Source organism: Argiope bruennichi, chromosome 7, assembly GCF_947563725.1.
Source record: "Argiope bruennichi chromosome 7, qqArgBrue1.1, whole genome shotgun sequence".
NCBI lineage: Eukaryota > Metazoa > Arthropoda > Arachnida > Araneae > Araneidae > Argiope > Argiope bruennichi.
The window spans coordinates 126,634,691-126,661,881 of NC_079157.1; the positions used below are offsets into that span (position 1 = coordinate 126,634,691).

The following is a 27,191-nucleotide window of genomic DNA, read 5'->3' on the forward strand; positions in this document are numbered from 1 at the left end:
TGATAATATAGCCCCTATGCTTTAAATCTGTGAACTATAAAAGATTGATTAAATTGGAGGAAAATCCTATTCAGTTCAGTGGATTCTCCTCATTGTTTTTATCAGATAACTTGTAACTTTTTTTTTATCAGAGGATTTTCTGTGCTGACGTAAAACACGCTCATAGGTTAGTTTGGTTTTTAACTTACAGAAACTGCGACCAGCTCAATTGCGGCCTTCGGCATCTTTCCGGTGCATTTCATGCTGTCAAAATGCTGTACATATTTTTGCTAATATGCTTTCAAATATATATGGTTTTATGCGAACTTCCTCATTCAAAGTTTGAGTATAAATATAGTTTTAAAGGACCATATTTGGCTCAAAAGGATGGAACTGTGCCGTTTTGGGAACATTTTGGAAGTAAGTAATATTGAATCATGATTATATGTAATGACCCGTATATTCGTACACGTGGCCTTTAAATCTATTAGTTCTTTTATTTTATCTAAAAAATTGTTTTCTTGAATTAAATTAATTCTATACTTCATTAATATGATAATTTTATTTAATGTGTATAACCTATGAATTATTGTTAAGTGTTAAATTTTTGTTGAAATCCATATGTTATAAGTTTACATTGGGCCCTGCTATTTGCAATTTTTCGCTATTTTCAAGATTGGCAGAGTGAAGAAATGTTTATTTTTTAATTGCAGTTTAATATTTATATTATTTGCCATTCAAGCGTTTCTACTTAAAGAAAACTTGGAAGTTTCATGCTGACATCTTGATCAAAATATTCTTTTAAGTGAAAATATTTACTTTTGATGTAAATTTCATTTAGTTTTACTGTTAATAAGTTTTTAATTTCTAATTAGTTATAAACATTATTTGTAATAACTTTGATTGTAATTGGATGAATGTATTTAATTTAATCAGATATAGATGAGAGAGGATTACTAAATGTAAATTTTTTTTTAAATTTCCACCATTGCTAAATCTACACTTTAGTTGCATTAAACGAACTGTTTTATACAATTTACTTTTAAAGTCTGTTAATTAGTATTTTTAAATAATATTTTAAATTCTTTTGAGTTATCATTTTCAAATCCTCTTTGTTCACCTTTGATTAAAAAAAATTACAATAAATTTCTTTGAAATATCAATTTATCTGTTGATAAATTATGCCTTGAATTTATCATAAAGTGTAGTGTATTTCATGTCTTTTAATTCTTTGATACTTTAAATTTTTGCTTTATAGATTATTATTTTATTAGAAGTCGTTTCAAAATTGTATAAGGATTTTACGGTACCTCTTTCTTTGGAAATTCTTATTTCAGAATTGTGTATATCTAATATTTTTTTAATTAACATCTACCATATTTTGTAAATTTATTAAAGTCTTTAAATTTTTATATTTAAGATGCTATTGCCAGCGAAGAGATGGTCAGAATCACACCTTCTCTCCGTAGCAAAAAAGGTGAGAATTTTGTTTAATCTGCTGTTATTTTGCTGATTAGCTTTTTAAAAATATTTATATCTTAAATTATTGTATAGTTATTGAATTTAAGAATTCAGTATTTTTTTTAACATTTGGTATATTTTGAAAGATTTTCAAAATATTTGAATTTATAACCATAGAAAATTTTAAAATGACAATAAGGAAAGTCTTGGTAATTCTTAAAATACTACTAATTACAAATTGAAATCTTTCAACAAAAATAGATTGAAAGCTTTTTCTACTTTTTTTTTTTTTTCAGGAAATTGAAAATTTATTTTTTAATATTAATAGCAGGGGTGTTTGTGCTCCGGGGAAACCCCGGAATTCCGGGGATTTTGAACTTCGATACCCGGAAATTCCGGGGATCGTCGTTCAAAAGGAAGTAGGAATAATAATGAATTATTTATTTTGATCTGGGTAATTTTGTTTGCTTTGAAAGCAGAAAACGCAAGGTCAGTGTGTGTGGTGAAAACTTTTCCTCTCTTTCTCCAAAGGCAGTGATAATGCGTGAAAAGGTCGAAAAAACTTCTTTTTTGTTCTTTCCTTATTGCGAGTTATGACTCGTTCCCCCGGTTCTCGGACATTCTCTTCTGGATTCTTTTCGGCAAGTAGGCGTGGCAGAAAAAAAAGGGAGAGACTTCGTTCGACCAGATGTGCGATAACGTGACTCTGTGTTCAAAGGTCTTATCTCTCCTGGCGTGGCGCCAATAAGTAGAGAAGGGGGATTTTTCGCCGTATTAGCTATTTGTCATTGATCGCTTCGCAATTTTTTTTTCTCCGCTGTGTAAAATTTTCGTTTCATTTATTGATGCACGTGTAAATTTTTCGTTTCGCTTATTGAAATATTTTTTTATTTATGTACTCAAGAGAATTTCACTTTGAAATTTCAGCATATGAAACAGAAATTACCCCTTAAAAATTCATATCTAATTAGTTTTACAGCATTAGATCCAGAGCTAAGAGGTAAAACCAGTACAATATTAGCTTTTGAAAAATTATCATCTTTTATGTCCCATATTTTTAGTGATAATGAAAAGTCAAAAGTAGAAGCTGAAATAAGGTTATACCAGAGTGATATTGATATTGCCAAAGAAATGCTCTACACATCTGATGAAAGTGGAAATCAAGTCAAGTATACAATTGATAAATATTGGTCTAAAGTTTTTAATTTAAAAGATGATTTCACAAATGATTATAAGTATCCTACATTGGCTAAATTGGTCAAAGCCTGCCTTAGCTGCTTCCATGGCCCATTAGTGGAAAGTGCATTCAACTTAATGGATACACTTGTCACTGACTATAGAACCTCTCTTAAGATTGATTCCCTAGATGCAGTGCAGACTATTAAATATGATTTAATGGCTTCTAAAGAAACCTCATGTGAAAAATATGGCTAAAAAAATCCAATGACTGATCCAATTCACAAAGATCTCTTACTGAATATGAACAGAAGTTGGAAAACATATCAAGAGGACTTAAAAACATGTATTTCAGATGAGTCGCCTATAAAAGTCTCTGAAAAACCTTCTACATTAGCAGAAAAGCAAACTGCTTCTACCTCTGCATATGCTTCTTCTATGCAAATTTCTTCAACTGTAAATGAGGAAAATAAAAGTCAACCTTCCTGCAATTATGAAGTTCACCACAAAAGAAAGACAAGCCCACAAACATCAGAAAATAAAAAAAAAAAAAGCAGCAGAAATTAGATAATTTTTTTTAAAGACTTAATTCAGGTAATTTAAATATTTGCATAAAATGTAGTAGTTTATATGTTTGAAAATTTATGGTTATTAATTTTGCAAAAAAAGTAATTCATTGAACTTTTATAATTAGGTCATTCAATACTTCATAATTGTAATTTTTCATTTCTCCCCCCCCCCCTCTTCTTGAAACTCCAAAATGCCGGTATACAGTTTGTAAAAGTTTCAGGGGATTTTTTGGGGTCCCACAAACACCCCTGTAATAGTAATTGAAGAGTCATAAAAGAGTAGAGAGGAAAAATTATTGGTTTTTAATATGTCATATTTGAAGAATTTGTAAAATATTGATAGAAATTGAAACTTTTCAACTATCACAGCTGCCTAGGAAGAATTCGCTTCAGAAGTTGGAATTTATTATTAAAAGGGGAAGTTGATTGAAGATTGTCTGATTAACCATTCAGAATTTATTAAATTATAAGAAATAAGGATTTTTATTGTAATGTATTCTGCAGTTGTATAGTAGTAGTAGTAGTAGTTAATGATCAAATAAATTTGTTTCATTCCCCAAGTATTAACTATTTGTCTTGTAGATACATAATTCTCCAATTCAAAAGATTTTAATTGTCACTAATTGCCTGTGGCGACTGGCTGGTTCCTTAGAGATATTGGTTATATTTTATTTTAGTCAAATAATTTGGATAAAACTGTATGTCCTTGACTCCGTCAAATTGCCAGGCATTAAAATTATTTTAATACTCTTGCATATATTCTATTCATTATACATCTGTGGGGAAAGAAAAAAGGAGCCATCCTGTTTTATTCAGCTGTCGATCCCTGTGTATAAAAACTTAAAATACAATTTTAAGGCTAGTAATGTATACTAAAAGATATGTCTAAAATATTAGTAGGGCATTGTTGCATATTTTAAATTGTACAAACTTTGAAATTTCTTGTGGCAACTTTTTAAAAAGTTATGAATAGATTTCCCTGTGGGGAAAAAATTTCCAGAATAAACATTTTAGTTAATATATTATAGTTACATCAGGAGATATTTGACATATTCTGTTAAGGGGTTGCTTTCTTATTTAAATATATATGGGTAATTTTTCTGTAGATGTGTACACCTGTAATTTTTGGATTCTGTTGGTTATTGTGAACACCCACAGAATCTAAACAATTAGTAAAATTTTCACAAAATTTTACTTGCTTACTCCTTTAGGCTTAAATAAACCATCTACAACTTTTTAATTTGAGTTTAAAATTTAAAAGGTAGTATGCTGCATAGAGTAAAAAAAGAGTAGCCATTCTAATAAGTTTATACTGGGATTAATTACATTTGATTAGAGAAAAAAAAAGTTACAAATTGTAATATATCAGAATGTAATTTATCCAGAACAGAATAATTTATAATTTAGATCATATAGAAATTCTTAAATTTATCCTTAAAAGTTTAAAATTCTCTTTAAAAGAATATAAGAACAGCACTTCAATGCACGTAAGTAGAATTATTTGTCAACTAGTGATTATTCATATAAATGTAAGCAAATAAAAAATGGTGGCAAATATTTTATTTAAAAAATGCTTACAATCTCTTCTTTGTAAATATCAAACATTGAGAAGAAGAATAGCTACAAAATGAATTTTATTCAGAGTTTTGTGAATTTATCATAAAATATTTTTGCATATCAAGGGAGGGGGGGAAAACACTTGCAAAACTTTTTATTTTCCAAGAAATTCATTTATTTAACATTCAAGTGAATTGAAACTTGTTTTAAAATTTTATTTGATCTGCTTTTCTCTTATTTAAATAGTAGAGAACTAAAATATTAATCAGTGCTTTGTGAATCATTAATTGCTTGTTATGAAACATGGAATTCTTCACCTCCACTTGTATAGGGAAAAAAATGTATTTTGCATTAAGTGATTAATACAAAATGGTTTATCTTATAACATTTTGATTTCTGAATTTTGTTAACTCCATTTATGTTTATATACAGCATTATAATGATTATGATAAATTAATTTTAGGAAACTTAAGAATTTTGTAAGAAATATTGAGCACATAAATAAATATCTATAGCTTTAAATAGAAATTGCTTTTCTTGTTACAAAATATCCGTTTACATAAATTATAAAAGGGAATAATTTGATCAGTATGTTTGTAAAATGAAATAGTTACTATCTTCTAAATATTTATTTGGAAATAAAATTCTCATTTTTCAGTAATTTGTTAACTTTGATTTGATTTAATATTTTATATTTTTACAATGCAGCAACTGGAAAATATTTGATTTAAGGAATGCATTGGTAATGTGGACACCAAATAAAATGCTATCAATGTTTGAAAATTTGTGAATGCATCCCTAAATATATGCAAAAAGCAAAACTTCTTATTGGAAAGGGTTGAAATTTTGTATGTTCTTATAAAATGGGTTTTGTTTTATGCTCAAATTTATATGTTGCTATTTAAAAATATAGAAACTCTAATTTTGAATATTTTTTACAAGCTAAAAATATGGAGAATATCTTATATTTTCATAACAAAAAAATGTGTTGACTTCTGTGAGTGTATGTATGTATGTATGTATGTATGTATATGTGTGTGTGTAACAAATTCGAATCCTGTCGGCTTTTTAATATGAAACATTATTTTATGTGAAGCATGGTGTAATTTTGATGACAGTGAAGAGACTTTTTATCTTTTTAAATTCTTTTTAATCCATCAGGAAAGCATAATTATTTACAAGCAAAGACGCGGACATTGCGCGTCCACCACAAAGCGTTGCAAAAGCAGAAGTAGGGAAGAAGGGCCGAAATAAATTATCCCTCGCCTTATATAACCTTAGATTTTGACAGAGAAAATATTTCTTTTTCTAACGCATGTCAATCACATGTAAGGGAAGCACAGGGATCTTTTAAGAAAGAATGTGCTTACTGGACATTTTTTACCCCTTCACGCCGAGCGTGTGAAAATATCGGCGTTTAGCCGATTCAGCAGTTTTATAAAGCTTATCTTGAATTAATTAAGTAGAGAAAGTGGAATTGGATCACGAAATAAGAGAATATTTTTAGAATGAAGTTACTATGGGCTAAATTAAGATAAAAACTTGGAAATTAATTAAGTTGAAATTAAAGTTTAAAATATCATTACATATATATGATATGAATAGAAGTCTAAAATTACATTTTAATATAGGAAGGTTAAAATGTTATTAGCTCATAATTTTGAACAAATAAACTTAGACGGATGAACTTTTGTTGCAGTCTTATAATTTGATAAGAAAAATGGGTGTTGCTCTTAGAAATTTTTTAATTTGTCCTTATTTCGGTATCTAGATTGCTCCTTGGAAAACTTTTGAAGTGTAAATTTTTTAAGAATTCATTTTGTGAGACACTCTTGTGCGATTAAATGAACCTAGTATAAAACTGATTGGCATTTTTTCCACCATGACTATACATATCAACTTTTTTTTATTGGTAACTTTCAAATCATCTATAAAATAGTGTAAAAAAATCATTTTTGAGCAGAAATATTTTTTGGACATTATTGTGAAAAAATATTAAGATGTAACTGACTTATAATTATAACTGTAATTAAAGTTAAATAAAAAACCCAGTGAAATGCACATTTGTACCCTCAATTATATCTGTGTCAAATTTGCTACTTTAAGTCAAATGGTTTGTCTGTGGAACTCGCATTAACACGTATATCTTTATTATAAGTTATATAATAAACACATATATCTTATTGATATTTAATAATTTTGTATATAGGTTCCATATGGACCAAAAACAAAACTAATTTTGATTGGTGGCAGGTAGAAGTAGTTTTTCGCGTAAATGGACGAGGAAGGCTCGGAGCAGACGGTTTCGTAAGTTTTATTATTCTTCATTCCATATTTTAATTAGAATATCACTTTGATGTTTTTTAAATATAAAATTTCTTTTTAAAATCCTGGTCTATTATAAGTATTAATTTAGATATAATTTTGATTGTTAGCTTATGAAAATATTTTTAAATCCTTATTTTTTACTTGGATAATCATTTTTCATTTGGCTGTTATCTTTAATTAGAAAATTTAAAGATTCTTCATCAACTATAAAATAGAAATCTATCCTTTTTGTTGATTTTGTAAATTTGTGATGATTGTATGATTATCAAACTTTCTTGTACTCATGCCAATATGTTTATATAACCTTTCTTAAATTTTATCTATCCATAAATTATTTTAGTTGAAAAATTATAATTACTTTATGATAAACTGAAAGGAATTTAACATGTGTATACTTTGAAATGTGGAATGTATATTTTAAATTTAAAATTTCCTTTTATAATTATTTTTGTTCACTGGTTTTGAACATTCCTTGTCAATGTGTCTACGACTCCCAAATTTATACACTTGACCTTTGTTGTGGATACGATCCAGGATGTAAAATTATTATTAAATTATTTTGATTGAATAATTTACACTCCTAGAAATAAGATTTTGAAGCAGATGAATTTTTGATATGCAGTCAAACGTTTAAAATCGCAGGAAATTTTAACATAAAAGGAAAGAAAGAAAAAAAAATTCAAAAAATTTGCAAGAGACTAAAATTTTAAACTGAGTGTTAAAAAATAAAAACAGTTTGGCTGCTTATGGAACTGAGGACCCCTGCAAGTTAATTAAAAATTAACTGTTGTAACTTGCATTATTTGTTATTTCCTTTTATGTTGTTTATAGGATATAAAATATTAATTTTACAAACAATTAAATCCTATTTAATATTCGAATGAAACCCTATTTTATTTTTTAAAGTTATGTTTTTAAATTGCAAAGTTATAAAATCTTTATGAAATATTTTTAGGAAAAAAGTTTTCAATTTGATTATTATTTTTCTTTTCAGGCTTTTTGGTATACTGAGAACAAAGGAGTGGAAGGTCCTGTATTTGGAAGCAATGACCATTGGGTGGGATTGGGTGTTTTCTTTGATTCATTTGATAATGACAACAGAGTAAGTAAAATATATATTATTTATATTTTGTATTTACAAATTTATTGAAGAATATGTATTTTCAAGAATTTTTGTCTAATTAATGTATATAAAAATTGACTTAATTAAAGGAAAATATTACATATTTGTTTATTAGAATTTTCTTTAAATTCTTCAAATTCTTTTAACAGATATAGGGTATCTACATATTTCTTCAAAAAAATTCAATAAAATTTTTCATTATCTTAAATTTTTATTGATGATAACATCCTATTCCCTCTTTACATGCAACAAAGAATTTTCTTAAAATTTAGAAAAGTGGGTTAAAAACTTATTCATCTCTGAATGGAATTATTCTTCAAGTGCAGTTCATTAAAGGCGTTTTTGTTATGTAGATTGTTTGTTAGCTAATTTTTAAAAAAATGTTCTCATTTTCATTGACATCTTTAAATCTAAAATGTACTTTTTTGATGATGAGGGTCTTTAAATTAATGGGTAGAGAAATTTTATAGCTTCATGGTGTATATCCTGCTATACTCCCCCCCCCCCATAGACAACTTCACACTAAGATTATTGCACTTTTTGAGATTTTATAGAAGAATTGAAACAGTTATGTATTTATTACGTAAATGTAATATTTTATATATGGAAAATATATTATTGGAACTTATTTAGAATGAAATATATAAAAATATTATAATACTGATTTAAATTTGAGAAACTAGATGGCTGTGAAAAAGAGCTGATGTAAATTTTGTATGCTGCAAATCATCCCCATTTTAAGTGTTGTCACATTACATTTATTTTCTAATTAATATTGATGTTAATAATGCTGATTCCTTATTTTTATATATTAATTATATGAAAATAGTTTAATATCGTTAAAAATAATTACTAGCTGAAATTTTTATTAAGAAATAGACTTCAAGACATTAACATACATACACACACACACACACACACAAAAAAAAAAAAAAAAAAAAAAAAAACTTGCTTTATAATCAACATACACACATAAAAAAAATGTTTGTTTTATCATTTTATATTGAATAATTTTGGAATTTCTTGTCTAACAACATATGCAAATATCTATGTAAATAAAATTTTGTGGCTTTGTTTTTAGGGGAATAATCCTTATATTATGGCTATGTATAATGATGGATCTAAAACATTTGATCATCAAAGGTACAAATTATTTATTTCACCCTTTCTGTGCAATTTATATTTCAAAAGCAAACATTTCATGTTTATATGTGTGTATCGATACAATTAAAATCCTATTAATAAAATCTTTTTAACAAAAAACTGTTTAATCAAACTATGTATTTTTTCTGTTTAAAAGTTAATTTATAATAAAATAGAGTATTTAGTTAAAAATGGCTAATATCTTTGTCTTTAATTTTTTACCTGAATTCTTTATCAAAATTTATTTGTGTGAAAATTTTATGCTTTGAAGTTTTAAGAAGAGTTCAAGAGGAAATTAATTTTTGGTTTAGATAGTTAATTTTAGTATAATTTATTATTCCAAATCAATTTTTATAAATATTTTTAATTGCATTCAGTTATCAGAATTTTACATTTAAAATCACTTTATTTTTAATAAAGATATTTTGAACTGGTTAGTAAATTTGACATCCTTTATACAACTATGTTTATTTTTATGTTTAAGCTGAAGATTTATGTTATAGATTTCATTTTTAATGGAATTAAATTTTATTAGTTGTAAAAAAATTTAATATATTGATGCATATAAAATTTTATAGTGATGGTGTTGCTCAACAATTAGCTGGCTGTCAGCGTGATTTTCGTAATAAGCCCTTCCCAGTTCGAGCTAAAATTGAATATTATAAAAATGTGCTAACTGTAAGTATTAACTTATAAAATTTCTGAAATAATCCAATAGAATGTAAAAATATATAATAAGTTATCTGATTAAAGTATTATTTTAATACTCTGAACTTTTATTAAAAATTCATTTCAGATTAAATGAATTTAATTTGACTATATTGAAAAAGCTGAAACATTTTATACAAACATTTCTTATTTGTATTTTATTTTTTATTTAAATTAAATGTTGTGGCTAAATTGAAAGCTAATTTATCATTACACAAGTCTACTTTTCTGATATATAGTTCCTGATAAATTAGCCAACATGCTTTCATTCTTTTAATTTAAAATGTTATGCATTTCAAATTAAACTTTCAATTTTCAGATACTTTTTCATAATGGAAATTCGAATAATGATGAAGATTTTGAGCTATGTGTCAGAGCAGAAAATGTTTACCTGCCACAGCATGGATACTTCGGACTTTCAGCTGCTACTGGTGGACTTGCTGGTATATCTTCATTTAATTGCTTGTCTTGCTTATTTTTTAATTAAAAATTATGCTTTTCAATTCAGTTTTAATTGTTGATAAATCAGAACACTATTTTAATTGTATTATATTAACAGTATTCTTGTAATTGCCTTAAATTGTTCTTTAACATTCTGCTCTCTGGACACCAGTTAGAAATTCTGTTCTTTTGATATATTCATTTAAATCAGGATATGGGAAGTGTTAGAATTTTTTTTTCTTTTATAGTATATTTCATTGTGCTATCTACAAACATTTGTAATTTTTTTATTTCAATTATTGCTTCTTATTTGACTGTATAATTAACCAATGAAATAATATATACAAACTGTGAACTTTTTTATAATATCTTGTTTAGAATCTTATTTTCACTACTATGTAGTTTTATCCTGGTCCTAGTTTTTCTGTATCCATTTGAATGTTCTTTAAATATCTGAAATGTTAGATATTTATTAGTGCAATATTTACTTTTAAGTATCGTCCCTTTCCAATCTTTAATATTTTGTACCTTTTGCATGTTAATCCCTATCAGAGATTCACGATGTTCTCAAACTTGTACAGAACAATAGATTTCTGAGATCTATGTTTAATTTTCCAAATGTAAAAAATCTATGTAATTGGATTTTTTCCCCCTCTGTATTATTAAACTTTTTTTAGCTATATTTATAAACACACACTCTTACAGAAATATGTAAAAATTGATTCTTTATTTTATTTGGCTTTGGCTAATTAGTATTTTAGTGCTGTTAGTCAAGGTTACATTAACCAATGAAGCTGTTTTTTAAATTTTTTATTGAGAGATATAAAATTGCATTTTACATTGAAATATTTATTTTGTATCTTAATGTAGCTCATTTGTTTTAGCACTTTTTTAATCTGATCTTAATTTCCTGACAATATTGATAGAATATTTATTTTGATTTTAGATGATCATGATGCTTTAAAGTTCCTAACATATAGTCTGTACCCACCTGGTACACAACCAGTAAGTAAAATTTTTTAGTATTGCCTATTTTGATTAAAGGAAATCTACACCAAGAAAGAATTATCTGATCATAATACTCATTTTAATAAACTGCAATTTATGTTTAAAAAAAGATAATACTGTAAGTATTATATGGCTATGTACTGATGATATAAGTATTGGTGTGGTAGTTAACCATGAAAAATTTTTAGTTCTTATTTAGGAATTGGAAAGCTTTTTTATTGTTCATCTGCAGTCATGTAAATCTATATAAATAATAGTAAGAAATATTGCAAATGTAATGCATTTATAATCAATGTTACTTAATGTGAATACAGTTTATATTATCATTTTTTTATACTATCAAAAACTTCTAGTTCCAAATAAGTGTACTCAAATATATACAAAAAAAAAAAAAATCAATTAGTGTGGTCAGTGCATCATTTCATGTTATCAGATTTAAAATAGAAAACTGATCAGTAGGGTGAAACGAAAAAATGGACTTTTGATTTTTTTTTAATTTGGAATAGCGTGGAAAAGTTTCCTTTTGGTGTAGATAAAATAAATTATAAACATTTTAAATGGGTTTTTTTTAATGAAATAATCAATTTTTGATTTTTAATTTGTAATGTAGCAAAAATGTCTTTTGGTATACATAAGACAAATAAAAAATATTAGAATACATCTTGTGCTGCCACAAGGATGCTAAATTTTCATAAAAACGCACTTTTTGCAACTTTTTAAAGATGTTGCAAGCCTTGATTAAGAAATAAAAAATTTTAAATAGGTGTTATAATATAAATAGAAGTATTTAAAAAAAATTTATCTTGCAATGGTATGGCATCCAGGAAGTTGAGTCATCACTGAAGTAGATGTTATTGGGGGGAAGCAGAGTCATGTTTGTGTTTGGTGACGAGATCAGAGCTGGTACTGAGTTCAGTTGAGTTTGAGTCTTCGCTCCGTCTGTTGTGTAATGATTAACGTAACTGATTTGGGAATTTATGCGCTTGTGTACTTTGTAGTTAGTAAAAATGGCTCAAGTTAAGTTAGTGAAGACAAGACAAATATCGGAATACCCTATTTTTGGGAAATTTAGTGATTTGCTTGAAGTTGAACTACCTACTTATGAATCTGTTATGATATGCTATTGTTATATTAGATATAACCTCAAAATTGCTTCAGAAAAGGATCATTTTATAAGTGAAATATGTGACACTTTAGTTTTCAAAATGGAACAAATATGGTCAAAGGCTTCTATTCCTGTTATTTTTAGCAAAAGAATTTTACAAATGATAAAACCTTATCATGCTAAATACAGGAATTTATTAAAGTCTAAAAGCAGAGAAGGTTCAAATAAGTTTGATTCCAACCTCAGAAAATTTAGAGAAGAAGCTAAACGTTTATTTAATATTGCTGCCTGTAAATGTGTAAATTACAATATATGCACTTGCATAAAAGAAAACAAAGTACCGGTTATGGAACAAGAGTTTCTAAACGATCAATGCTCTATCAGGAAAATAGTTATAGGTAACATTGATGTAGCTACCACAAGCACTTTGCGGAAGAGATGAGGAAGAAAAAGTAAACAACTACAGAGAATAGTTAAGTTTAATCAAGAACGGGCAAAAAATACTAGTGTATCAGAAATGATTATTGATGGAGCTGAAGAACAACAGTATTCTTTAAGAGAGCATGTACAAGAAGAGACAGACCAACCAGATCCGTCAAATAGACGAGAAGAGATAAAACTACCAGACCCTTCGAAACTGAACGAAGCGAAAAGCACTTAAATGCATATTAAATTGCCATCTTTAACTTCCATTGCTGACCATATCAGATAGTTGCTGCAGCTGTAGCTAGTGGTGCTTTACAGGAATTGGGTGTAATCACAAAAGGCAAAACCCATATAATAGGACTAAAATTGGAAGAGCAAGATCAACAAATTGAAGAGTTCTCATTAAAGACAATCGTTATATTCAGATAACCGAAAATAGAGGATTGCTTTTTGATGGCAGAAAGACATAGTAATTGTTCAAGAAAAAGAGTGATAGTAAGTTGTATAAAACGGTTATTTCAGAAGTGCACTTTTCACTAATAGAGTAACCAAACTCAAAGTTTTTAGGCCATGTAACACTTAAGTCTGGCATCTAAAAAGACATAACAGACAGTATACTGGAATTTCTTAGATAGAGAACACAACAGACAACTTTTGAACTTTACTGCTGTTGGGTGTGATGGAACCGTTGTAAACAATGGGTATAATAATGGTGTGATTTCTTTGATGGAAAAAGAAATAGGAAGACCTTTACAATGGTTAATCTGTTTGTTCCATTGCAATGAGCTACCATTGCGACATCTTTTTGTCATTTGGATGATAAAACGAAAGGACCCAATGAGTTTAAAGGCGAAATAGGTCAGCAGCCAGAAAACTGTGCTAGTGTGCCTGTGGTTACCTTCTTGCCGATTAAAAATAACCTTGCTCTTCTGGGAGAAAAAAAAGATTTAAGTATGTATCAAAAATATTTATTGGATATGTGTATCGCTATATCAAGTGAAAAATGCTCACTAGATTTATCTTTAAGAAACCCTGGAAAACTTGCTCACTCCAGGTGTTTGATATTAACCAATCACTTGCTTCGATTGTATGTGGCAATTGAAAATTTTAAGATTCTGGCTGAGTACATTGTGAAAGTGTATGTGCCTGTGTAGTTTAATATTAAGTTAAAACCATCGTGTATGTATGGTTTACAAACATCTGTTTAATCTTCTCATATTCACACTATATCTTGGGTGATCTCAAAAATGTTATAGATACCGATTATTCAAAGAAATAGGTACTTTACTGCTCCAGAAAATATCCTTTTATCCAATCTAAGTGATGAACTTAAAATTCAAAGTTAACTTGGTTTACAATGTGTTTTAAAAGCAAGAGCAGAAAGTAGAGATATAGTTAAGAAATTCAAAGTTCCAAATATAAACTTTAATGCAAAGGATTACACGGAAATGATATCAGGGTCTGAAAATGATGCAACTGAGCCCCCCTTGTTAAAACATGTTTCCAGTGACTCTCTCTCGAAAACTTTATACTGTTGGCATCTGAAGTTGAACCAAATAATATAGTGAACTCGGTTATTGACTTTCTCTGGCTTCCTTGTCACATGCAATCTGTGGAAAAAGCTGTAAAACTAGTGGCTGAATTGACCCAAAATGTCTGTGGTTCAGTTGCAACAGAAAGATACTAAGAGCAAAAATCGACTCATGTGTGAATATGTCAAAATTTAATACAAAAAACAGTTTAACCCTTTCTAAGGCCATGGAAAGTATTCTTCCTGCCAAATTTATCAATCTTTGTATGAAATTATGTAGATTGGCATAAGTTCTGACAAATTTTTAAAAAAAAACAGTTCTTTATCTCACACAAAATGATGCGTCTTGGTTTGTCACTTAATTAATTAACCATATTAATTAATCAAATTAAATTGATCTAATAAGCTAAATGAATCCTTTTTCTTATTCTAATTTCAAGCCTAAAAATATTTTAACATAATATGACTGAAAAAAAATGGCCCTTTAAAGGGTTAATGTGGCAATGAAGTAGAAAAGGTTTTGAACTGTAGCATTTGTAATCATTAAGGATATAAAAGTAAAATACAAAATTTAACATTCAATATATATATATTTTTTAATATTATATTTTACAATAAAGAATTTTTCAAGTTGTAGTGCTTATATACGTATTTTAAATCTTTTGTAACATCATATCCACAAAAAATTCATAATTCTTTTTATCAAAGTTTGTAATTTTTCAATTTTTTATAAACTTTAAGTTTTTTGCGGCACCTTAAGATGCTATAGTATTGCAACCAAATTTTTTATTTTTTTTTTTAAACCCAAAAGGCACCTTTTTGTTTCTATTACAAAACTGAAACTGGGAAAAATAAATTTAAAGGCGCATTTTAAAATTTGTTACTTTTTAATTTCAAACTTTTTGCGGCACCTCAAGATGTTGCAATATTTCAACCAAATGTTCAATTATTCTTTATGGACCTAAAAGGCAACTTTCCCCACTATTCTCAAACAAAAATAGAGAAAAAAAATTTAAGGCCATTTTTGTTTCACCCTACTGATTAGTCCTTCATTTCGAACTAATTTTAATGATTGATGCTCTTGGAATTTCTTGCTCCGCTTTTAGGAAAACATTTAGGAATCGATTTTCACAAAAGATGGATTACACATTCTCTTGTCTGGAGTAGAATCATTTGAATGAATTTTAATCAATGAATAGGTGTTAATAATTCTAAATAGTTCTTAAAGAAAACAGTTGTTCCTTAAGGAAAAGGCAACAGATGCTTTATTTAAAGTATGCACTATACATTTAACTATTTGTTCTAATAGTGAATGTCTTCCTAGATTGTTCACATTTTGTGGTGATCCAGTCAGCAAGCAAGCCATTTTTCCCTATTCTTTATAATTGCTGCTGGTGAAATGTTAATGAAAAAAGGGATTTTTTGAAAGTGAAAAGTGCCAATCACTTTTCTGTTTCGTTTCTTCTATCCACTGTGAATGCTTTTTGACCAGTGCATGGTTTAACCAATTAATTGCATCCAGTATATATGCACATCAATCCAATCTTCATTTGAGTATGGTTAGTGTGTGTACATGTGTAAAAAAAAAAAAAAAAAAAAAAAAAATACCATTTGATATAAAAACTCAATATTTGTGTTAGAATAGTGAAAATATCATTTAATAGTATTTAAAAATAAAAAAAAATACCGGTAAACCTGCAATAAATTTAAATAATTTGGTTAAATTCTTTTGTATAGGAATAATTTTTCTATACAATACAATGCTTATTACAAAATGAATTCAGTATTTTTGACAATGAATCAAGTATTTCCGGTACCGTACATGTTTATCAGGATTTTCCTACATTTTATTTGTATATTGGGATTTTTCCCAATAATATTGCTAAAAGATAAATAACATGCATGAACTATGGAAGTCCTTAATGATTTATGGTTCGTTGAAACATCATATTTGTAAGTTTTAAAAACTTTTTTATTACTATTGTCGATGTTATTGTTGGAACATCCAGTTCCATCTGCAAACTTGCATCATGTGAAGGTTGTTTAAAAATAATTTCTGAAGTTAACTGGTTAAATTTATTAGTTATTGGTAGAGAATAGTATTGTTTTCCCTGATTTAGAAACTCTTGGTATACTACAGCCTTCTGATGTCACTAAATGCAATTGGTTCAATCTCAAATAACTGAGATTAAACCAATCTTTGCTACCATTATTATCAAGCAAAGAAAGCAAAAAATTTTAACTTGCACCCTTAGTATGTTGCCTGATCTAGTTTGAAATCCTTTGAAAAGCCATAAATCATTGTTACCTGGTGATTGAACTATGAAAGCAAAATGGGTTAAAAAATTTTTTTTAAATGTTAAAGGTAAAATTGAAAGTCTTAACCAATATGAAAGTTTGCCAAAATTAATCAATTTAATGTGCATTACAATTGAAATTAACAGCCTCTTTATAAAATTTTTAAAATAAACTATTTGTGGGCAAGTCTAAGTAATGAATATGTGTGATTCCAAAATTAACAAATGATTTGAAAAGACTTGCCAGCAAATGCTGAAATGAAATAAGCACTTGATATTTTAAAACTGAGCATCCAGCAGTTTTTTCTTAAATACAGACTATATATAAGTAAATCATTAAGAAATAATTGATAAGTAATTAATAAATTTAATTGATATTTTAAAAATAAATTGTTGATAGACTTGAAGAAAGTTTTTTTTCTCCCTTGATAAAAATATAGTTGATTTTAACCTTGTTTATTGCTTTAATTCCTTAGGCCTGAAATTTTTATTTAAAATAGATTATAAAATAGTAATTGCTTCAATAAAATTTCTTTATCAGAAACTCATTAATATCGATCAAAGACAGTTATTAATTTTTATTAACTGATTATTAAATTATTTGATATTAAAGAGAAATCAGTTTATTGCTGCATAGTATAATGATGTTAAAGTGCTGAATTATTCATAGTATTTGCTGTTGCATTATCATGAATTTTATGTTATTGTGTCGAGAGATAACATTCAGTAAATGCAGATTCAGTTTTTGAATTAATGGCAGTAGTACTTCGTTTAGTAAAAGTAATTCCATTTGTAAAATCATGTTTTAGATTACATCCATGCATTATTTCATATCCTTATCTTGTATAAATTAAAAATGCTATTAATGATTCAAAATTTCAGTGAGCTAAGACTGCCTCAGCTAACATATTTCATGGTGATGCAATACTAACTTATGTTGAAATCTCCTCTATCAAAAAGGTGGAGTCGCGTACACTTTGGAGAGATCCACCTGCTCACCCTTCTTACTTTGGTTAGAGTCTCGGTTGGTGTCACCATCTGAATATCTGTAGAAAACAGCAAACAACTCTTTAAATGTTTAAATTTTATGATTTTTGAGATTTTAAGGAATCTGCTATTGTTTTTGGACTTTTTAGAGATCTTTGGTTTCATGCAAGTGGTATAGCTGCGCTATACCACCTGGGATCGGAAACAACGCATTTCAGTGAGCTCGATTGCTGCTTTAGAAAAATACATTGGTTATCAGGTCAACAACACTATGTGTTGATTTTCATTAACTTTCCATTGTAACTATCAATCGTTGTTCTTTGCTTTCCTCTTCATTATTTTATCTTCTACTTGATTTTCAGTATAACGTGTTCAGTAGTGGATTTTTTAAAAAATTGTGTCTAATAGATGGTCCACTGAACGTCAACACTTCACTTATGAAATGCTTCACCTTGTATGATTCCTAAACTCAATAACTTGAGAGGTTTCTAATGTTCTTGTAGGATTTACTTTTTTTTAAAAAAAAATTTACTGCTTACTGCAAGACGAGTAAATTTTTAATCTTTTTAGCATGTTTTATAATGATTATTGCAATACTCATTAATTTTTAAGATATTAAACTTTTAAGATTAATCGCTAAAATTAATTAGGAGGAGAATTATCTTCTTTACATAAGATCACTTTGCATTCTTTAAAGTGTATCTGATATCATTCTTTTCTGTTTGTTGTATGTTGTTTAAGAATTTTAATTTCTTATTATAAATAATTAATTTTAATAAATTCTTTTATTTATGTAGCTTTGAACTTTATTCATCAATAACTTGTGATTTTTCATTAAAAAAAAATTTGACTGCTATTCTGTGTTTAATAAATACTAATATATGTATTTATGCTCCTTATTTTCATAAAGTATATTTATTTATATCTCACAGTAAAGAGGTTTCAGATGATAATGCTTGATTAATTGTTCAAGAAGTCTGTTGTGACTTTTCTTAAAAGCATGATGGATATTATTTATAAAATTTTTAAAAACTTATAGAAATTCTGAAATTTTCAAAAATGGCTTAAATTTTTTTTTTCTAATATACTTTTAAACTGTATGAATGTTATTTTTTATTTCAAATATTTTATTAGAAAATAATGCTTCAAATTGAATATTCAGATATGTTTTCTCTGTATTTGCAAATAGGTTTCTTAGGCAGCTTAATGTTTTACTCTTCCAAATAATTTGTTGTAAACATATCTGTAGAAATCAAAGCTTTTTAAAATTTTCTAGCATACTAAAAGATATATCTTGTTTTGAGAATGTTACTTTTGCCTCTTATTTAAAATAAAATTTCTGCATTACTATTTTTTCCCTCCCATATTACAGACATCTCAAAATATTGGAGATGCTGAAAAAGAAAAATTCTCTAAGGAATATGAAGAATATAAGGATAAACTTGAAAAACAAAAAGAAGAGTAAGTGGATCTACCTTGTCATTTTAATTTTGTAATTTTAGATGGTTTTGAAATGTCAAAATTACATTAGGTGTTGTCTGAAAATTTCAGTGACAATGTGAAAATTTAAGTGTTTCCATAAGCACTAGTTACGTGTTGAAATTTGAATTATTAAATGTGTTGAAATTTGAAGCAATAAGAAAATGAAAATATCCTCATCTCATGAAATATGTTTGATTTCTTATATTGGGATAGATTGTCAGAATTTATTCTTATTCAAATGTAAAAATAGAATAGATATGTGAATGTACTTAATGCAATGGGGAAAAAATTAAATATCCAATATCGGGTTGTTTTTTTTCGTAAAGTTATTACTGTAAATTAAGCATTGGACCAATTTTTATTGTTACTGTCAAGTAAAAAAGAACATTATCATATATTTTTTAAATTTGAAATCTTTTTAGCTTTACTTATCAAATCTTGTCTAGTATTTCAGTGCATTTGCAACCGTGTCGGAATATATATATAAATATATTTTTTTTTTAAGGTATCGAAAGGAACATCCCGATGAAGCCAAAAGAAGGGAAATGGAATTTAACCCTGATGATGCAGTATGTATTGAATTCTGTGCTCTCAAAGTTAAATTTAATTGGCATCTTATCTTTTAGTTGCAATAAATTTTGGAACTTTTTATTTTTCTGTTTGATAGTAAAATTCATATTAAATATTAATTTTCAGTATGAGACATCCCAACAACGTGAGTTGCAACAGATTTTCCAAGGACAAAGTTCCATTTTTGAAATCCTTAGAGGTCTGCACCGAAAGATAGATGAAGTGATTGGACGTCAGGAAAGGGCATTATCGATGCTTTCTGCTGTTCAGACTGGAGGTACATCTATTTTGATATAAAATGGCTTGCCATTTATGCTTATCAATTCAGTTTTATACATGCAAGAGTAAAAACTATCTTTCATTTGTAGAAAAATTGTGCCTACAAAGCATAGCAGTTAAGGTTTTTATTTTCCCAAATTTATAAGTTTCTCTTAAGAAGCTTTTATGAAATCGAGTGGGAAAGATAAGTCCATTTTTCATCTTACACTTTTTAAATAAATATTGTATAATTTTATTACCATCTAATTTGTGTCCTTTTCCCAAATCTGCAAGTAATAAAAAAAATGCATGTGATTATCTTAAACATTTAGTCATCTTCTATTTCATTTGGATTTCTCTTGAGCATTATTTCTTCGAATTTCTTGTATAGATACCTTATATTTTGAAGACGATTAAACAATTCCCGATTTGAAATTTTTACTACAATTCTTACTTATTAAGAAGCATTTGTTACGGACTAATTCATTAATGATAAATACTTTCTGAAACTTTATATTATAATATTTTATCAAAACATTTTTTTTATATTACCTTCTTCATTCTTGGAATATTTGTATGAATGGCCTTTTTTAGTTGCATCATAAAACTGCTTTGTCTAGCTTTTTGCTTCTTATAAACCTTTTTAATATATATAATTGCTTTTAATTTAACAAACATTTTGAAATCTGAATGATATCTGAAGTAGTTTTTGGTTGTTTAGTAATTTTATAGTACTTTAAAACTGAAAGGTTATTTTTTTAATCCATCCTTTTTTGAATAATAGCTCTTGTAAAAATTTAGAAAAATATATTAAAGGTTTTGCAATTTTTTTACTTCCATGATATTTTATTTATGCTTATGCTAAAATGTTTGAATTTTTGATTAGAATAAGATTTAAAAATTTTTTAAGTATTCTAAATCTTTGTAAAGACAATATTTTAACACTCTTCCTTATTTTTAAAAATATCACTGTTTTGCTATGTGAGACTTTGGTTCTAAAACTGTTATTTTCTATTCTCAAGACAAAGCTGATAAATGCTATCTTTGAGGTAAAAATTTGAACAATAACATTTATGGTTGAAATTAGTATTCTGGTTAGTGACATTCTTAACACATTCATGATGTTAAAAATTTCAATGAATTTCAAAAATGGGCAAATGATAATTTTTAAATAGATTGTGATTTGCAAATTTTGATAGTTATATACAAAGAATACTATAGCATCCACATCGATTTTACCTAGATGTGAATTTTCTGGCATTTGTGTATTAATTTTTATGAAAAACATTTAATTTGCTTTTTTCTTTGCTCATTATTTATTACTATCAATGTGTAAAAAAAAAATATACCAAATTAAATTCATAGTTAAACAAAACTAGCATTACAAATTAATTCACTTTTGAAGATAGAATTATTTGGATTCTGTCTCAGAGTTGGTATTAAAAGCTCTGCCTAGGTATGATAAGCTTATTTTTATGCTTTACAGAAGAATGATGTGAACTTCATATCTTTCTACTTATAGCAGTAGTAATTTGTAGCAGATAGCCAAAATTATCAAAGAAAAATCAATGTAGGTGCCTCATTATAATTTGTTTGTTCTGATAAGGCTATTGGACCAGATGTTATATTCTCTGCATTATTTTTCTTAATTTATACTTTTTAGTATTTAAAAGAAAATTTTCAATACATAAATAAAGGAAAGAAAAAAAAACTAAATAAATCAGTTAGTTTTTACTTTGAAATACATAAGATGGCTTATAATTTGAAATGTATGGTATGTATATATTTTGCCTCACTATGAAAATGAATTGTATGTTATAGTAAAAAATATTTTTTTATTACAACATTTATTATTTATATATTTTTTATTATAACATTTATTTATTGCAGTTAAGAAAATAAATTAAATATGAATATAAATTCAATACTTAAAATACAAAAAAAGTTTTTTATGAATGTTGGCTGCAATGTTCCTTTTTCCGTATACCATCTGACATTGCATGTTATTATTTGCTTCCTGTCATTTTCGAAATCCATATTTGATATGGAAGTATTTTTTCCTCATTAATTTCTTACGTGTTGTGCAGTTAAAATAATTAACATTGTATAATTTTTATGTTTTAACAAACTTTGCAAACTGTGTTAAGGTATACCTCAAGGTCAGGGAATGCCTCCACCACAGGTTGCAGCAGGAGGAGGTGTAGGAAGGCATGAAATCGAAGCTCTCCTTGGAGGCCAGCGAGAAATAGTTCAGTCTGCTCGAGACATAAAGTATGTATTTGCCCTTCTACCCATTACACTATTTTTTTCTTTTTTGCTATTGATTACTATTCTAGTAATGCTCAGTGTGGAATAGTATTTGAAGGAGATTAACTAAATTAACTATTTTCAATACAGTATACACTATTTAATTTCAAATTGCTGAAGTATGATTTGTTAGGGTTTTCATTTTCCTGTTTTAAGTGAGTTTATTCCTTTTAGAATTAATAGTCAGCTCTTGCGTATTTTTTTCTTCATTTAGTAAATAATGAAGTGTTTTAAAATATCTACTAAAAGAATTGTAACTTCAGGTGAAATTTTATGAGGAAAATCTCAGTTATCTAATTAAAAATGATATTTATAAAAAAAATTGTGAAATTCTGCTAAACATAGGAATTAGTTATAATGTTTTTAAAATATTAAATAAAGTAATAACTGTTATTTTGAATTTGTTATATAAATCTTATAAATGATATATAAAAAAATGCAAGTGATAAATGCACCCAATATGCTAGTACACTATATGCACTAGTATGTAAAAAAATTATCTGAACTAATCATTTCCTTCCTCCAAAAACTGGAATTCAAAAAAGTCTTTTTCATGTCAGATTAATTTTTTTTTCTTTGCGAGTTAAATATTTTCTATCTCCACTTAAACTAATGCAGTCATTGAATTGTTTTTTGACTAAGAGTGACTGAAGAGTGACTCATGTCTTATAATGTTCTTGAAAAGTATTTGATAAAGTGTGTATCTTTTAAATTTGATGTTTGCCAAAATTTATGATTTACTTTCTTTATCTAACTGTTAAAATAGGTGGATTGTTTTTTTTAAAGGTCTTTTGTTACTGACATCCATCAAAGAACAGGACAAATAATTGCTAAACAAAGTGATCAAGGCAAGCCTTCTGGAGGTGGATTGGCTTTTGAAGCCAATGCACTTTTTAATGAAGTGAAAGAATCTCTGAACATAGTAAAAAGAGATCTAGCTGCAGTTGCAGCAAAAAATCAGGTGATTTATTTTTTCCAAGTCTCATTTATGCATAAGGATGAGGAATACAATTTTTAAAAAAAGAAGTTGCAAAATATGATATTTAAATAATACAGGGGTGTATCAGATTTTTTCTGGCTTAGTGATTTTTTAAAACCTAAGTGATACAGATGAATATATGAAAGCTTTATAATATTTTCTTATTTAACTTATTAAGAGGATAATTATTTTTTGCATTAAAAAATTATTGAAAATATACATAAGGTTATAAATGAGAATGTTATCAATTGTTTTATATCCATGTTTTTGCAATCTCATTCCAAGATCTTTTCTTGTTATATATAGATGTGATCTTTAGGATAAATTTTTTTACCCAAATTGTGAAATTATTTTTTAATGAAATTTTATTGCATCAAAATTTTTTATTGATCTGATGTTTCTGTAATTACAATATTTGTTTTTGTTTTGTAGGGTGGTCCTTGTCCAGTTGTTCAACCTGTAAGCTGTCTCACGCCAGCATATTTCTTTATATTTATGGGCTTACAATTAATTATTATTATAGGCTATATTACTTATCAGTAAGTATTTGTTCGATTTTGTTATCAAATTCTCCTTTTAGAAATGTTCCTTTAAAAATTCTTAATTATTATAATTGAATTGATTTTGTTTTATATTGAAAATTCTTAAAAAATATATCTAAAATTGAATTAATATTTTGTAAAGTTACTATTCAATAAAATGCATTACAACACTTCTAATTTTTGTATTTTGAATTAATTTTCAAGTTTGTTAATTAACTTGTCAGTGATTAATTAAGCTCTTATTTATTGGTTTATTGCACAATAACATAGCAGTTATTTTTTGCTTGAATTAAGTTTTTCTTGTTGTACTTAAAATAGTACTAGTGTATATTTTCCCCCTGAAAGTTGTTAAATGAACTGCTTGAAATTGTGAAAGCTTTCTCGGATACATTCCTATTACGTAATATGTAATTCAAATTATGTTAATGTTCAGATTATGTTTTTACTTTTTAAAAAAATTATATAGATATTAGAAACAGAAAGAATTCATTGTTGTCAAAAATTTAAAAAAAAAAAAATCATTGTAAAAGGTGATTTTTTAAGTAGCCATTTTGAAAATAAATACATGTTTTGGAATTTGCTTTTAAGTAACATGTGCAGAATGCTATGTTTGAAGTTTTTCTCAAATTTATCAGATTGCTTTATCAACAAAGACATTCTTATCACCAGCACACCTGTTTGTTTCTGACAGAAATACAAGTGCAAAGTATCATTGTTTTGAATGCAGCTGTATTAACTAATAACTTATTCTGCTGATGGTCTATAAATAATTTTAAAGTATTTTTATAATTATGAAAACAGTAATTGCTCCTGTTATTCTTTCAGTTAAAAATATTAGTGATTCTTAATATAAGCTTGCACATTTAGAACGATATACCTTTTTTAAAAATAGTTTTCTATTCATTTGATTATGTAAACTCATTTAGATTGGATAATTGCTATTAAATTATGCAAAAAATTATTTGGTGTAAAAAAATTTGCTTTGATTTTTTTTTTTTTTTTTTTTTTTTTTTAAGAAATAGTCAATCTCTTGCATATGTAAATATATTCAAGTTAGTTTCAAATCTATTAGAACTCAATTGCCTGTACCAATGGGCAATTTTTTCTTTTATGCATATCAGTGAACAAGAATGATATAACTTAATTTTTTTACATTTGTTAAATTGTAAAAACAAATTGAATGCCTTTTAGAAATATTTGTTTAATTCTACGGTTTTGAGGCTTGTCTACATATTTAAGAGATACTTTGAACCCTAAAATATTCATGAATTTTGGAATAATTTTGTTGAAAGAATCTGTGTCGCCTCTTTTGAATATATTGATAACCTTTATGTATTTTCCTTTTTATAATTATTATTTTATGCTGCATTTTAATTTTATTTAATAAATTTTGCTACAGTAAGTTATTTCTCTTTTAGGAGCAGCAAAGAATCGCAAGCAAAGAAATTTTATTAGAAAAATTTATGTAAAAAGAATTTCAAGACATTCCATTATCATGGCAGTTTGGACTGCATTTATTCATCCTTTCAGACACTTCAAGCACAAGTGTTTTATTACTTTAATAACCCATGTTCTTAATAAAATTATTTTTCAAAGAATTGGAATAAGAGAAAAATGTTTCTTTTGACAAAATTAACTGCCTTATGAATTTCAGAAAATATTTATAAATTGAACAGTTATAACGTCTTTATATAATATGTATCTATTAAAAAGATCTTAATACATGAGATAAAAAATTTGAATTATTTTATCAGATACTTTGGTTACGCACATTTTCTTCATTGTAAATGTAGTTTTATAAATTATCCTTTGTTGATGATCTGTTATTTTAATATGGATTTGCTCATGAGATGGGTTTATTTTAAGTTTTGATAAAGCAGTATTGTTGATTGTGCAAAATTTTCTTATGTGTTATTGTTGGTAATTAAAGACTTAAGCAAAAGTTGAGCTTTTATTTCCCCCCCCCCCTCATATGCTACTGTTAACTTTTATTATTTTTATTTTATGTATACTTAATGCAGCATAGCATAGAAGCCTCCCTCCCCCCTTTTTTTTAAGATTATATACTTAAAATTTTACATAAAATTGCAATTTCATTTATAAACATTCTCTTGGTATTGTTGTGCCAAAGTTTGTTTTGAAAACGTTTCATATATTTAAGAAAAGATCAGTTTTGCATGATTCTTATACTTGTTGAGTCTGTGTATTATTTTAGTTATGTACTACACAGTTGAATCTGTTTTGATAAATCAATGTTTACTTGATGTCAGACAGCTGAATACTATTTTGTGAAACGCTACTAAATGGAAGTTAATTATCTCTAGATAAATCTTATTGTGCTGTTTTTAAGCGTTTCCTACTCTTTTTAACATATCTTATTAAAATAATGATTCAGAATGTTTCCTATTCTTGTGAAATGTTTTTCTTTAGTATTTCCAAGGATGGTTCTTTGTGATCATTTTATATAGGCTGTTGAAAGTTAAAGAAAATGAGCTCAAAATGTTTACATGGCTGATTAAAAATATTGTAAAACCAATTTTTATATTGTAAGTTTTTATTAAAATGTTTGTGAAAAACTGTTTTGTGTTCAATACATTTAGAATAATAAAAAATATTCATCTATTTTTTTTCACAAATTATTTAGATTGTTAGCTGTATATGTATTTAAGGTTTGTTTGATCATTTAAAAATTTTTGACAGCTTAAATACAGCTTAACTATATATCAAATTTCTTTTTTTCTGTTGTTTAGTATTGTGACTTTATGCTAATGCTGTTTAAATGTTTTATAAGTTTGTTACGGACTTAATTGATTGACCTCAATTGATTTTGCATAAAATTATAATCAGGTTAATTCCTTAGTTAAAAGGCAACAGGAATTGTTTGTGTTTTGGATGTTATTTAAATTGAGTAAAAGTTAGAAATAAGGCTGCAGTTTCTGTGTGTTATATATTCAGTAGATTCCTTGTTGGGGGCGTAGCCATTGTAGATGTTTCATGATATGACTGCCAGAGAAATTCTGCATTTCTTCACCAATCACCTTTTATCCTTTGCATGCACATTTATTTGAAGCGTATTTATTTTTTTGAACATGTGAAGCTTTTACAGAAAAAATCATTTATTTCTTATTGTTCAGAATATATACTGCTGCATGATCTTGAGATAATTTAAGCTATTTAAAATTACAAAAAAAAAAAAAAAAAAAGGAAACATAAA

At 26.9% G+C, this 27,191-nt stretch overlaps 1 protein-coding gene across 1 annotated transcript; it reads left to right on the top strand.

Moving 5' to 3' along the window:
* Nucleotides 1–168: 168 nt before the first annotated feature.
* Nucleotides 169–27,191, top strand: LOC129975138 (protein ERGIC-53-like). The gene is made up of 15 exons (XM_056088091.1): nucleotides 169–399; nucleotides 1,400–1,456; nucleotides 6,952–7,049; nucleotides 8,065–8,172; nucleotides 9,275–9,336; nucleotides 9,915–10,014; nucleotides 10,364–10,487; nucleotides 11,432–11,490; nucleotides 19,212–19,300; nucleotides 19,827–19,890; nucleotides 20,018–20,168; nucleotides 22,297–22,420; nucleotides 23,243–23,417; nucleotides 23,868–23,974; nucleotides 25,396–27,191. The coding sequence occupies exons 1-15, from the start codon at nucleotides 252–254 to the stop codon at nucleotides 25,430–25,432; spliced, it is 1,503 nt and encodes a 500-aa protein (XP_055944066.1). The 5' UTR covers nucleotides 169–251; the 3' UTR covers nucleotides 25,433–27,191.